This window comes from Rhipicephalus microplus, chromosome 4, assembly GCF_043290135.1.
Source record: "Rhipicephalus microplus isolate Deutch F79 chromosome 4, USDA_Rmic, whole genome shotgun sequence".
Lineage (NCBI taxonomy): Eukaryota > Metazoa > Arthropoda > Arachnida > Ixodida > Ixodidae > Rhipicephalus > Rhipicephalus microplus.
Genome location: NC_134703.1, coordinates 19522354 through 19537146, shown reverse-complemented (window position 1 = coordinate 19537146; position 14793 = coordinate 19522354). Strand labels below are relative to the sequence as shown.

Genomic DNA, 14793 nt, shown 5'->3' with positions numbered 1-14793 from the left:
GTTCACAAAGGGCGCCCTCACATCGGCGGCTGAAAACCACCGGCATAGTGTATTCTCAGTGACCCTCACGCTAAGGCGTGGCTCTGGGACGTTTGTCCAACACAATCAATAATGTAAATTATAGCAACAAGAGCTTAATTTGGGCGAGTAGGTTCATCGTGGTCGTGTTCTATAGTAACAGCGCGACAACTTCAGGAAGAGATAAAAAGGACTTTCCTGTCCTTTTTTGTCTATTCCTGAAGTTGTCGCGGTGTTACTAGAACACAACCATGTAAATTATGTTGGGCCGATGCAGCGCGCTGGCTGTGAGACGTCCCTTTAGCGTTGGCACTCGCTTCCAGGACCAGCTGTAGCGCTTCTTGGGACACGTAGCCCAGCTGTTTATGCGAGTATATGTCTTCAGGCAGTGCGAATATCTCCTAGTATGTTTCTTGCAAAACACAACACATTTAGAATCTAAAGGGAAAGACGCTGTCGCAGTAAAAGCCTGATACAATCGCAAGCGCAGCCCACTAATGACCTTGCCCTGCTCACAGGGTGTGTTGGCTGAGAGGTATGCGCCTGAGTACATCTGGAAAGTGTGTGAACCACGAACGAAGATGTGGGTATCTGAAGTGCGCGAACAGATGCGTGCTTCTACTAATTTGGTGACTTATAGCTGCGAGCTCGTCCTCCGTGTTTTGAGCGTGCCTCCGTGACCTGCGAAATTCGGGTGGCTTTTAAATAGTACCTCCTCGACTTCTTCTGGGGCAGATGGATGAAGCACATCTGCGAGATGCTCCAGCCGGTGGTGACCCGCCTGCATGAGTCGCACCCATCATCTATTTACTCCTGAATGCACGGCGCGCCATGTGGCGGTGTCTGTTTGCTGGTGAGCGTCTGGGGCTGCGTCTTTGCTTCGAGCGGCACTTTCCCTTTCCAGTGCGCATTATGTAATTATCATCAAAGCGGGGGGGAGGGGGTTATTTTCTCGTTACAGGGCGTGGACATATCAACATCGGCGTTTGCCGGCGCCCCGTTTTCTAGGTTCTGAGAGGGCCAGCGTGCTTGTCTTGATCGTTCGTGACTCTCGAGAAGGAGAGCTGTTGATACATGTCGCACGCATGACGAGGGTCGACCCTCTTAGTTTTTCTCTCGTCTTCTTTTTTTGCTTTTTTTTTCCCTCTTGCTTGCAGTTGCCTCCAGACTATTAGAGCTGGAGGGCAGCTAACGCCCTGCATTTTTTTTTTCACTTCGGCAACGCGACGTTTGCGTAATTTTATATATCACAATAGCTGGTGTTTTACGTACCAAAACCACGATATGATTACGAGGCACGCAATAGTAAAGCGCTTCGGAAGTATGGACTATCGGGTGTTCTTTAACTTGCACTGAGATCGCGCATTGTACACCGGGCCTTCATGGAAATGCCGGGATCAAAACCGCGACCTTCGGGTCACCAGCCGAGCACAGTAACCACCGCGGCGGACGTGCGTGCTTTGTCATCTTGCCCGTCATTCTATGCCGGGGCGTACAGCTAAGAGGTGGCACACCGAACCCGTGCCCCCCTGCCCCGTTAATTGCTGTTTAGCATGGCATACACAGAAAGGAAGATGACCATTTCATGGGGTCCCCACCCACCCTGAATAAAAGTTTTGGCTACGCCCCTGTTTCTTGCGACGCGTAGCCTATACACCAAATGGTCTGTCTGGCAAATGCTGAAGACAAAAATTGTCGCGTCGCGAGAACGCGTCGTTGACGGCACAGCAGGCAGTGGTGTGAACCACGAAGGTACCGACGCTTTCACTTGCCGGCGTCGTCATATAGACTGGAGTGTAGGCAGCATTGTTTTTCAAGAAGGTGGGGAAGCATGGGCCCGGTGTGCCACCCCCTGGCTATACGCCACCGACACGGGTCTTAGAACTGCCATGTTGGCGGATCAATTTACCATGGCGGTGCAGCCAACCCGGCATAACGTTATCGGCCGCGCCAGAAGGAAGCAGGCGCGCTATAGCGTTTTGACGGTTCGATCGTTGCGTTGAGATGTGGCGCAGCACTCGTTATTGGTAAAGTCGCCGTTCAGTCGTCGTGTTCATGCGTCTCCATCAGTTACCATCAAACAATTCGTTTTTTTTTGTTTATTTCTTTTCAGTGACGAAATACCATGCGCAGAAATTCACACATATTACACATACAAAGTGGTTGAGATAAGCATAGTGATTCCCGTACAAAAAAGAAGTGAAAGAGCAGGGCACGATTGTAAATGGATTCGGCGAATGCTTCGCCGCGTGACTTTGGGCTTGACTCGCGTGCGCTATCATTTGAAATATCGGCTCTAGTAAGCAGATAGCGACAATTTCATCACCGGCATCTGAAGTTTTTAGGTTTTGTTTTGTTTTGTTTTTTTTTTTTTTGCAATACGCGGCACTTCTTTTAATCCTTGGGACAGACGGGCCGGACCTCGTGCGCCTCGACTTCCTTCTCGACGAGCACGGCCTTCCATCGCCCGTAGTGCATCAACATGTCCCCCTGCGATGCTCAAGCAGGGTTTCTCGTTCGTCTCCGTATCAAAGTAAGGTCGCTGCTGGTGTTCGTAACTGCGTGAACCGTTTAGTGGTCTGATGAACCTCGAGTCGTTGCCTGTGGCCAGCGCAGTTGCGTTGCGGCCGCTTTCGCTGTCCCGGTTGCATTGCGACATCCAGCGGGGCCCTTGAGAAGTACATCGTGCTTCGCGAGGCCGTTGGGTGCACTAAATCGAGGAGAGCCGTCATTAGGCCTGCCAGGAAGAAACGCATCGCGCGACGTTTCGTGGACGAAACGGCCGGGCGAAATGCGCTACACGGCCCCGTTTCCGCCGGTCTCGACCCCCGGCTCCGCTCTGGTCTAGTTAGGCCCTCGATGGTTTATGGTCGGTCGCGGGCCATGTGTGGCACTGCCTCAATCTGCCATGCGTCACTACTGCGCGCCTGTGGCGCGCACAATGGGTGCGTAGTTTTCGAGCTGCGCGCCGAATTCCTCCAGCCTGCTCGTGGTCCTTGCTGTGTCCAGGGGGGGCCTCTCGAGGCGGGTCAGCTTAGGTATACACCCGCGCACAAAGGAACCGCCTGGTCTTCCAACACCCGTCGAGTAAAAGCGACTGCGGCAGGGAATTCGTGGTGCGTCGGAAAGCGGCGAATGGTGTGGCCCATTGTGCCTATCCCCGTGGACTCGCCAAGACAATGTGCCGCCGCGATCTCTGGCGGGGCGTGTTGCGCGCAAATGGCGGTGCGGTGACCGCGCCTCGGGCGCTGCCACTGCGGCGGCGTCCGTGGGGCATTGTCTTCTTGGCGCGGGCGTTGTCGTCGTCGTGCTTCCATTGGCGCTACGCGCCGTTGTTGTCGCGTAGTCGGCGGCGATCTGGGTCAAGGCTTCAACGTTCGGCGGCTCTTTCTCGAATCCGTATACGTCAGGACTCGGGGAGTCGTTTTCTTTTCGACCCGAGTGCGGGCGTGAAACGCGAAGCGCCAACGAGGCATCATTGTTACCTGTTCTGCGTCTACTCGCCCGCCCACGGTTCTGGCGCGGCGCCTCCGAAGAATGGCTTGCGCTCCTCGGATTGCCGTCGTCCCACGCCTTTCGAATCGGCTACTTCTCACGTGTTCTCTCGGAAGGCGACCGGCTGCAGCGGGCTGACGAATGCACGCGATGGCAGTCTTTGCACATTCGCCGTGGCAGCTCTTATACTCTAGTGCTTCAAACGAAGCTGCGACCGTTTTCGGTCGCTTGTCGCCTTTTCTATCTGTGGATGCTGCAGTATTTAAGTGAATGCGCGCATTATATACGTGCCGCGGCCGCACACTGGGCGCGGACTTGATTGCTACAGTATATAGTCGAACATTACGACTATGTAGAATCGCCTCTACACGTTAGTTTGTTATATCCGTTATTTGTTGTAACAGCCGAGATAAAATCAGCTCTAGCAAATCGGCTCGCGCAAAGATCCTGGATACTAAAGGACATTATGTTGTGCTTCAAAACCATTATAGAACTTATGCATTTTAAAGTTCTGTTCATACTGCATCACAACCAGTAAAATTTGCAGTTTTTTTTTTTTTTGTTCTCGTGTTGAGCGACTGCAATTCTCGCATATTTTGATGGAAACCGAAATGAAGTGTGACCAATCAAAGCTTGTATTTAGTGCACCATAACTGACAGCTCACTATTTGTGTGCTCTGTATAATGACATTGTACTGTATTACCATGACAGTAGAATCTTTAAAGATGCTCATTTCCCGTTACTTGGGGGAAACATGAAATAACTACAGGATATCATCCATGTTAAAAATCTTTTGTAGCTCTCACAAAAAAACGGGCACACTCCCTTATGGTACAAATGAGCGCTTACTCAGTCACAACTGATTTATTTTTGAAAAGGACGAAATGTAATGCACAAGTAATATTCACAAAGCATGCAAGAATTAAACGGTGAGTCATAATAGGCAGAATACAAAAAGTTAAACAAAAGATTTAAGGACATTCCTTTATCAATAAGCACCACTGGTGGTACTAATACTTTTTCCATCACCTATACTTAAAGTATGGAATACTTCTGTGAGCACACATGTAAGTTTATGAACTATGAGCAATATCAAAATGTCTTTGTCACAGAAAACAGGATTACAATAGCATTATTTGCAATGATTCAACAAGTGTTAAAAAAAATTTAACATTAGTTTATACAAACTTGCCCAGCTATCAGTTTGACCTTAGAGGGTGTAAATCGCTAGGCTTTCCAGCTGCTTATCTCTCAGTGTGCAAGAAGATTACTTTGACACTTAGCCTTGCACATTGTTCCTAGAACTCGTGTAGCTTACTGCTTGCAGGATGTACTAGCACTAGCCGCAGTATTGCCTTGTGATGGTGTACTTCGAATTTTCCACTCGCAAGCTTTTGTAAATTGAGTACATGTGCTCTATTGACTGGCACACTGTCAGATGCTTCACTGCGTAGCCTGATCCTAGACTTTGTCAAACATCAGCCAGAGAATCTCTTGGCATGATATCAATGACGAGGGCTCGTTTTTTTTGTACATGAGTCACTGTGGCCCACAACGCCTTATAATTTCTGCACATTGGAAGTTCGCATTCTTCAGTGTCAGCATGCGTTGAGATTCTGCTTTGGTGATGTGACATTGGCAAGTTGAAAGAAGGGGGAATAACGGTCAAGCAAAATTTGAGCATGCATAAGTGCTTTCATGTTGCCATTGTCTGCAGTTCTAAATTAGATTTAAGATAAGGCTGAGCAAATATTTGCAATGCTTGTGAACCTAGCCCCAGCTGTTTTACTCAAGAATTGGCTACTGAAGGTGCTGAATATTTGTTGTACTTTTTTTTAATTGTGTATAAGAGACAACTGAAGGAAGGGCAAGTGAAAGGTGTGTTCTTAATGATTCTTTGGAAACGTGGCTCCTCGTCTTCTCTGGTCATCTAATTTAATTATTAGCATGCATCAATACAGACTTAGCTGACGCCCCCTTTTTTTAAGCATCATATGTTGTGGGACTTTAGGAATAATAAAATGTTCAATTCAGTATTTGGTAGCTATTTTTGCAAATATTCATATTTGATCTTACTGGAAAATTTTGCACTATAGACACTCCACAAATTATGGCATTTTAGAAACAGTGACAGATTTTCTTCTACTGTAAGACAGCATTGCTTTTTTATATATTTGTTCTTACACCTTTTGAATAAATAGTATTTTCTCATTAGTTTAAAGCAGGCAAATCAATAGAATGCAACCATTTATTTTATTGAAAAAAAAATTATAAAAACTGTCCTTGTGAGTGTACAGCTTTAGAGTAATTGATTACCACACTCAAAGTGTTCTGATCCTCTTATTGCACAGTAGTTTATGGCAGCAAGTCTTGTATAATTGAGATTTCTTTACCATTCCTACTTAATTTAATAACTATCCTGTGCTTAATAATGACAATTATACATGATTATCATTGTGTGCTATTTTGTGCAGGTTGGAGACATGGTATCAGTGATTGACATGCCCCCGGCAGATGAATCGATGTGGTGGCGTGGAAAACGAGGCTTTGAGGTTAGTTATCGCCAGCCGATCTCTGATTTTTTCGTTAGCTGTTTCTAGGGTGTGAAATAACAGGCAGAAGTAGTGTCTGCATGCGTTGATACTGAAAGTCCTGAACAGTGCCCTGCAAACCATAACTGTTCAAATTACACAGGCTGTCACAGACAACAGCCAAAGATGTCCAGTACTGAGGTCCTCATTTAATGTGACACTTTTCTTTACATTTCCTCTTATTAGGTTATGTAATTTATCTAACTCTCACATGTCTCGTTGTCAATGGAACATTTTTTATTATTAATTACTGGTTGCTTGCTATTTGCATTGTGTAGGGGCTATGTCTTGTCTGAATGTGCCTGTTGTACTTATTCTGTACTGGAATATCATGCATGTTTGTTTTACATATCAACAGTTTCCTAGACATGGTCATTCTCTGTGCAGGTGCTGTACCTTGATTATCTATTGTATCACTACCATTAATATATCAGTCAATCAGCTGACCTTATTATCAGAAAAAAAAATGCATATCATAATGAGACCAATAGGGGGCCGGCTACTTTTCAACACAAACAAAATTTTTTTGCGCAAGTCAGTCGGGAGATAAACTAATTGAGCAATATTTCTACAAATAGTTTTTAAAAAGTACATTGACGATTACAAACTTAAATCTACTGTAAGCATGAATGTAAAAGATTTGGCTCACTTGATGGTGGATTGAATTGATGTATTTTGCCCCATTCATCTTGCACAAGAATGAAATTTCTCATAGTCACTGTTTGTGGTCGCTGTCCAAACGATTGTACTGGTGGGGCACGTCACTTATTTATGTTGCCTATGGCTCTTAGAAAGTTTTGACCTTGTCTGTTCTTGCTTCTCCAAGGTTGGCTTCTTCCCAAGTGAGTGTGTGCAAGTGATCGGCGACAAAATTCCTCACAACCTGAAGATTCCCACAAAGCCAGGTAACAAGAACTCATCTGTTGACTCGATTTCGTGCTTAGATCTTGTGGCATACATCTAGAAGAATAGCTATTGATAATGCTGGATGTTCGATATTAGGCAGTTGTCTTGAAGACAAGCAGCTGCACCTTCACATTTATGAGCCAGCAATCTAGCTTTTGTTACCGTTCTCATACTTGACCTCATCTGAGGTGCTTACATGTAAGTCATGTTAGAAAATTGTGTATGTTTACTTGTAGAATTATTATTGCACTGTCTTCGTGCAGAACTATGGTAGGTGCCTTCATTTTAACATTTTGTGGTAAGCAGTCCTATCAAAAAGCTTTCGTTTGATCTCTTAGCCATATGTAACAGCCCTTTAAATGCTGCTTTAATTTCAATTTGACTGTATTATCAATATGTGATTTTTTTGTACGCATCGCCTGAGGTTTCACAAAGTGCTGCATGCGCTGCAGTGTTGCGGAAGCACGGCAAGTTGATTGCCTTCTTCCGGTCGTTCCTCTTGTCGCGGCCCTCGCGGAGGAAACTCAAGCAAAGTGGGATCTTGAGGGAGCGGGTCTTTGGCTGTGATCTTGGCGAGCACCTCACCAACACTGGCAGAGATGGTTAGTCTGTTTTTATTCTTGTGTTCGCACAGTACATTGGTTTTGCTAAGTGATATTGGCATGTACAGTAAAACCTTTTATAACGAAACCATATTTGATGTTAAGATACATTATGTTCGAGCTTGTTATAAAGATACAGTACACTCTCATTAAATGGAACCTTAAGGGACCAGGAGAATACGTTCCATGCAACAGGAGTTTCATTTACTGAGAGATAACCAGGGGTGCAGATAACCAGGGGTGCAGAAAACCAGGGGTGCAGAAATCCCTTCAGAAGCATTTGTTCCTTGCAAGCAGAAGTTCTGGTTAACAGATTTCTGCATACTGAGAGTCTACTGTATATTAATAACACTGTATGAATGATAATACAATTCTTTATTTACTTCCTTACAACCGAATATTCATTAAAGATTGATTTGTTGCATCACAATTTCACAGTATGGCACCGACATTGCATATCCTGTTGGTTGATGGAAGCCAAAAGGCTAGCCTTTTAAAACTAGCGAATTAGGTGGTGAATAACTATGCGCATGGCCCTATGCATTCCATCTTTTATCATCTTTTTTGCCACAACTTTAATTAGCTGATGCTTCCATTACCTTGTGCAGACTATTTCCATGCATCCATGTGTATCACTGTGCGAGATTTAACTTTGGTACAATTATAAATTATTATTTTTTCTTGTTTCTAGTGCCCTTGGTGCTGTCAAGTTGTGCCAAATTCATTGAACAGTTTGGGATCGTGGATGGCATTTATAGGTTGTCTGGCGTGACATCCAACATCCAGAGGCTAAGGTGAGGCAGTCAACAGTAATTACAAAAAAATTCTTTGGCCATTCTCTACCTGCATAAAAAAATATTCAGGTGAAATTCCCACTACGAGTTAGGTTGTGCAGTGGGTCGTAGTCGGCAAACTGCACCTTGGCAACATCATTGTGTTCGTAATCTACAGTTAAAAAGGTTGGTTGCGCAGCCTCCTCAAAAACCACGAAACGCTGTTTGTTTCCAGAATAGCATCCAATTCCAAACTGAATCGTAAAATATAAAAATAGGCTTTCTTGAGGTCGCCATGAGAAGGAACAAGAAAGCACATTAAGAGCTCTGCTAAGGCATGATTGTGTAAATGTTTTCCCTCGTTTATTGCAGGGTAACCTTTGATGAAGACAGAGTGCCAGACTTGAATGAGGAGGAGATCCGTCAAGACATACACTGCGTGGCCTCTCTGCTGAAGATGTACTTTCGAGAACTGCCTAACCCACTACTTACGTACCAGCTATATGACAAGTTTGTCGTAAGTGCTAGGATCTCATTGCAAACAGCGCTCAGACCTATGCATGTCTGCCGCAAGTGTCCATCGCGTGTGCCTTTTTATTCCAGCATGAGATTTTACGGTTCGCACGGAAAGGACAGTGTATGAATGCTTGTTTACAAGATTCTTTTCATGTGTGTATGATTACATTGTGCTGAAAAAGTAGTGGACCCTATCTCTTTCTGTACAGTTCTTTGCTAGAATGATGGGCAGACTGTTAATTAACTAAGCAGTAATGGAATCACTGAGTGCAATGCAGCACAAAACACTGCTATTTTTGTTACCTCTTTAAATTTCACTAGCATTTACAGAAGTACGTACACTGTGAGGAAGATGCACATGAAGACACAAGTAGCACATGCGAGCAGTATTGACAGTCTCTTTCATATTGCATTTTTTAAAAGCACAAACTATGCAATTTAACCCAAAGAAAAATTGTTCTTACTTGGCACAGCTGAGTGTTCTTTCTGGTCAGGTACCCTAGTTTTGATTATTCAAGGTACTTTCAGCCATGTTGAAGAGAAGCAAGTGGTGTCATGTGCACAGGGTATCAATAACTTTTCAATCCAGGTGTTGCATAAAAAACACTGCCTTTGAAAGTTTGGTATAATTTTTTTTTTTTCATTTTTTGCCATGCAGACGAGGTTCTGACAACAACTCTGTGCATGTCCTTTTTCTCACTGCCCTTGTTATGTGCTGTGTCGCAGGCGGCCATGCAGCTTCAAGGCAACAACCAGCTTCTGCGCATCCGGGAGGTGGTGAAGGAACTGCCACCACCCCACTACCGCACGCTAGAGACACTGGTTCGCCACCTGGCCGTGGTGGCCGCTCATGGAGACCGCACGGGCATGACGGCCAAGAACGTCGCCATCGTCTGGGCACCCAACCTGCTCAGGTCAGTTCCCACAGAGTCGTGAGAGTCATTAAGAATGACCCAAGTGGTGGCTCCAGCAATATCTTAAATATGAGGTGAAGCTACAGTGAATCTTTTTCAGTGCAGCCTGCATTTCTTTAGAACAAATAAGGACTTATAATGGGACAAAGCGTAGTCAGGCCTTCGTGACGTTGTGTCTCATAAATTTGTTATACTGTGGGCATATTGAATTTTTCTTTACTTTGGAGCCAAAACGCTTTCATCTTTAACCTACATGGGTGCTGTGGTATTGGCGATTGCTGCAGGTCCAAGGATCTGGAGGTGGCAAGTGTTGGTGCCCTGCACGTGATAGGTGTCCAGGCGGTGCTGACCGAGTACCTCATCTGCTATGTCGATCTCATCTTTAACGACAAGATGCCAACATACCCAAGCAGCCCCGAATCTGTAGAGAGTAAGCATTACTTCATTTTTTGTTGCCAAAATATTTCAGTATAATGGCAATCTGCACCCATATTCTCGCCCACTGTTGAGATCCTCCCACTTCCGTGTGGCATTTCACCTTGAGGCTGTAGCACGCTTGTACGTGTTACAAGAATCCACACACATGGAAGATACGCCAAGCCTGAGGTGGCTGCACCTGCTCCTATTCGTGTCTTCTGGAAGTGGCTTCTGATGAAATATACCATTTGCGGATTTTCATAACCGACGTCTGTCTGCCTGTTTCTGCACATTCTTTATGTATTGACAGGCATGTTTTCAATCACCACTTCAATAGTAACATTATATCAGTCTGAAACTCACTCTCGGTTTACAAATTCAGTTCTGGTTCCCCCACAACTGTGATATAACACATAATGTTATCATGTCACAGCTTTTGCATATATTTTAGCTTATAATTATTATAGCATTTGTGGTATCATTCAATTTATCTTTATTGCTAATGGACCATGCAATACTTATTTTATTCAACCCCTGCACCAAAATATATTTTTATCATCTAGTATGTTACTTCACGACTCATTTGTAGGTGTGTTCGTGGGATTGATTTTAATTAATTTTTTTGTTGATACCTTTAGAGAGGATGCACTACGTTACATAAGAAATTGAACCATTCCAATGTCTGAAAAGGAAAATGCATGTTTCTACATGGTTTAAAGTAATGTCAATATATCTGACATCTTTCTGCATACATTTCTGGCACAGGCACTCCTAGAAGGGGCAGCAGGCCTAAGTCTCTGGCCATATCCACGCCAACCAAGCTGCTTTCGCTTGAAGAGGCCCGTTCACGAGCACTGTCCTCAAACCTGCCTGGAAACCCACAGCAAAAGTACATTGATGTTGGCGGTGGACCGGACAGTCTGCCAGCAAAGTACCACACAGTCATTGATCTACCCCACGGGTGAGCAGCCGTGAATTTAATTTCTTATACAGTATATTGCAGATTACAAGTCAACACCAATTATATGTCGACCATCCAACTTGCGACCCCTTCTAGGCAAAAAAAAAAAATGTCTCCGAACACAGTCTCACGCTAAGGCCAAAGCACACCGTTAAGTCCTTCAGAAAAGGAAGTTATGTAAAGAAACTTTTATTTAACCGTGAAAAATCGCTTACAACTCGTGGTTGTTTGAGAGAAAGATGCAGCAGTCACGGTTGCTGCCATCATGTGAACGACCACTACTGCTGCTCGCCGCTAGAAGGGGTGCAGGCAGTACCGAAATACCGCATGTGGAAAACGTCGCGCGAGCTATGTCGGTTGGCAGTCCATACCAGGCATCATTAACCCATTGCACCACTTCACTCGAAAAACTCAGTTTGAACTCAGTTAGCGGAATGCACATATCCTTTGCAACAGTACGGGCTTTTGCTTCAACATGATCGTAGCTCACACTCAAGCTTTTGCTTCTCTGGTCGTGAACCCAATCTCAAACCGTCTCCTCAATGACAGGGCATCGTCCAGACTTCGGTCTGCGAAAGAAACGACATGTTGCAGTGCACGTGAAAATTATAGACCTTTGGTTTCTCATACCCTTACGCAATTTTCCGACACATGGGACTTCCACCCTGCTTCAACGTTGCTTCCAGACTCTGCGTAAAGGATCACTCGCCGCTTGAAAGCAGCACTGTACTGTTGCCAATGTAGCGGTGGAATCTTGGCATTCGTTGAGCAGCTTCGCAAATCGTGCGCACCACTGTTCGCAAGTGAGGCAAAATGCATAAATGACGAACAGGTGTGATGGAAAATAGCATGCAAAAATATAAAGACACTTGTGGGCTGTGCAGCCAGATGGCCCTAAAACAAAATTCGTGGCCGGATCTGCTAAAAATCAGCATATTATAGAAAAGTTGATAGATTCATTTAAAATCAATTTAATGACATGAATTTGATTGATTGTGTGAGTAAATATTTTATTTATTCATTTATTTAATCTCCCATTAATTAAATATAATGAATTTTTTTTTCGCTATCGCTAGGGCGCCCCTAGCAGCAAAAGCTATTTCTGGTTGATGCCACGTGTGTATGTTTCTTCTGGGGTTCTTTCTTGTTCTTAAGCACCTGTGACCTGTGAGAATGCATGCTGGCAGATTTCTAAGGCTATGCGCAGCCGAAAATGTATCAGGGGCTCAGTGCTAGCGGTGCAGTCCAAGTACTTTTGTGCATGTGGCCACAAGTCTGTAGGTAGAGAGTACTGCGGCGGAAAGTTCGCTTCTGAGAGTAGTTGCTAATGCACATTCCACTGGTCAGCCCTGTTTTAAAGGGGTGAATTCGACAGCTTGAGAGCTCTACAACGAGAAAAAGCAGATATGCACGTTATGTCCCTCCTTCCTTATCATGTAATGGCCTGGTTTTTAGTAATAATGCTCCGGTGATCTTTTACATGATTTTTTCACAGAACCTTTCAGAGGGATCGAAAATGACAATTATTTGTTCCCGGTAGCCATGTGAGCTTCTGGACACTTCTTCAGCACCTGTTCTAGAGATAGAACAGGTGCTAGTCGCAATTCAAGCTCACCGCGATTTTGGTGAAACGAGGGGGAGGGGGGCTGAGGCTAAAAGAGGTGAAAAGACGCTGTTTCTGCAGCTCTTATTGGGGGAAGTGGGTGCGTTCGCATCTTATGCACTCAAGTTTGTGGCTAGTGTACATCTTTTAGAGACAGAAGAGCATTTCGGCAGACACCGACTGCCCTTGAGAGGGGTTTGCTTTGTCAGCTGGAACTGTGAGGGCACGCTGTGCACTAAAGCGAGAGAATAGCATGTCACGTCTTTCACAAAGGATAAACGTCACGTTTTTTGCGAGCAAGAGATGCATGTCAAGTTTTTCGTGGCAGATAAACGTATATGTCGCTTTGTTAGCTAGCGATAAACGCATGGGACGTTTATTGATGTCATATGCCCTGTAATACCCATATACCTATATACGGCGAATGCTGGTGTTCTTGCCGATCTCACATGAAAAACGATTTGGTGGCGATTCGGTGGCGCTACTATTGAAAACATGATCCCGTCGGCGACACATCATGAAAAAATGCTCTATTCCCAACGTGCCGTTACTGATACCTCGTACTCTAGCCACCATAGCTATACTATAGTTTCGCGATCGTTGTGGTTGGTAGTAAAAATATACAACTCCGAAAGACGTGTGCACACGTTCGGAGATTGCAGTTCCCACGACTCCGTTGCCTCTGCTGGCTGATGTTGTCGATGCGCAGAATAGCAGTGAATCTGCGGACAGCGACCGTTCATTGGATACTGTAGAAAAGTCTACTTTATGATTCTGCATATAGGTAGGTCGACTCGGATTATAGGTGGACCTCCAACTTTGGAAGGCCTTTCTTATGAGAAAAAAAGTTGACTTATAATTGACAGTATACGGTAATAGCATTTTTTGTGCAGTAGCAATAAGTTACACAGCTTGATTGATTAGCACACCGAGGTTCCACCTATTTTTCGTATGAAACAGCCATCAGGATTAAGTCAACATTTCATGCTACACACTATTGGCTTGCAATCTGGTAAGCACAAGAGTGTCAGCTTCTTCCTTTTTCATGCTTTTTCTCTCTTTTTATTTCTTTAAGCATCTAACAATTATTGAAGAGCAGGAGTGAGAGAACTTGTTTGTGAGCTAGCTTGCCCATAAAAATTGTCACCAACATCTATTTCACTGCTTTCACAACTCCTCATTATTACAGCTGTAATGCAAGTGTTGATAGCTACGCTACTGCCAGGGCATGAGCGTTGATGCGCATAATGTTGAATACTGTTGCAGTAGTCCGCAGAGGAGCACAGTGGGCTACTGCAAGGAAGCCTACAATGCTCTTTGCTGATACTATGATAGAGGGAATGAACCTTTTTGTCATCATCGTCGTTCTTTGTCTTTGATTGTTCAAATTGTGTCGATTGGTTCAGGAAACGAGGCAGTGGAAAACTGAAAAAGTCCCCGCTGGGATGGAAATCGTTCTTTGCACGTGGCTGGCACTCTGGAAGCACCAGGGAAAAAGACAAGCATGGGCCAGGCCTGCGAAAAGCCAGCACTGGATCGCTACCTCACCACCAGAGCCTGCCGATACAGGTGAGGGCAACTGTGAACACTCTAGCCCAAGTGGCATCACTTGCATATCATCGATAAACCCACACCCTGGTTGCGCAGAAAGTGTGGAATGCTTGCACGCGAAGACATGATTGTGCAGTTCTAATGCACGCTGCTCATAATACAGCATTGCTGTCAAAATTGTCTGACACAGTTGCGCATAATGCCAAAAATGGACTCGGGGGGGGGGGGGGAGTGGCAACAGCTTACTGTCATATACAATGTCATTGCAATATGGGGACAAACGTCTTTGCAAAGGCTGGCAACACTGTGTTGCCAACTTGTGTTTTGAAAAGTCATTGAAACTGCATTACTGTACAGTAGACTTCTTTTAAATGGAACCTGAAGGGACCAGAAAAACGTGTTTCCTTTAAGAGGAGTTTCGTTTACTGAAAGATAAACAGGAGTA

General features: G+C 44.7%; 1 protein-coding gene across 3 annotated transcripts in view; it reads left to right on the top strand.

Annotated features, from left to right (window-relative positions):
- The window catches only part of CdGAPr (GTPase-activating protein CdGAPr), a 156779-nt gene that overhangs the window by 133150 nt on the left and 8836 nt on the right, over window positions 1-14793 (top strand). For 2 of the 3 annotated variants that reach the window (XM_075892241.1, XM_037422459.2), the window contains exons 6-14: window positions 5989-6066; window positions 6932-7010; window positions 7464-7613; window positions 8305-8407; window positions 8759-8903; window positions 9629-9816; window positions 10101-10246; window positions 10999-11194; window positions 14204-14366. In XM_075892241.1, the coding sequence (XP_075748356.1) occupies window positions 5989-6066; window positions 6932-7010; window positions 7464-7613; window positions 8305-8407; window positions 8759-8903; window positions 9629-9816; window positions 10101-10246; window positions 10999-11194; window positions 14204-14366 (1248 nt within the window). Of the gene's footprint in view, window positions 1-2434; window positions 2552-5988; window positions 6067-6931; window positions 7011-7463; window positions 7614-8304; window positions 8408-8758; window positions 8904-9628; window positions 9817-10100; window positions 10247-10998; window positions 11195-14203; window positions 14367-14793 lie in introns of those variants that run through there. The other variant, XM_075892242.1, reaches the window with a different exon arrangement.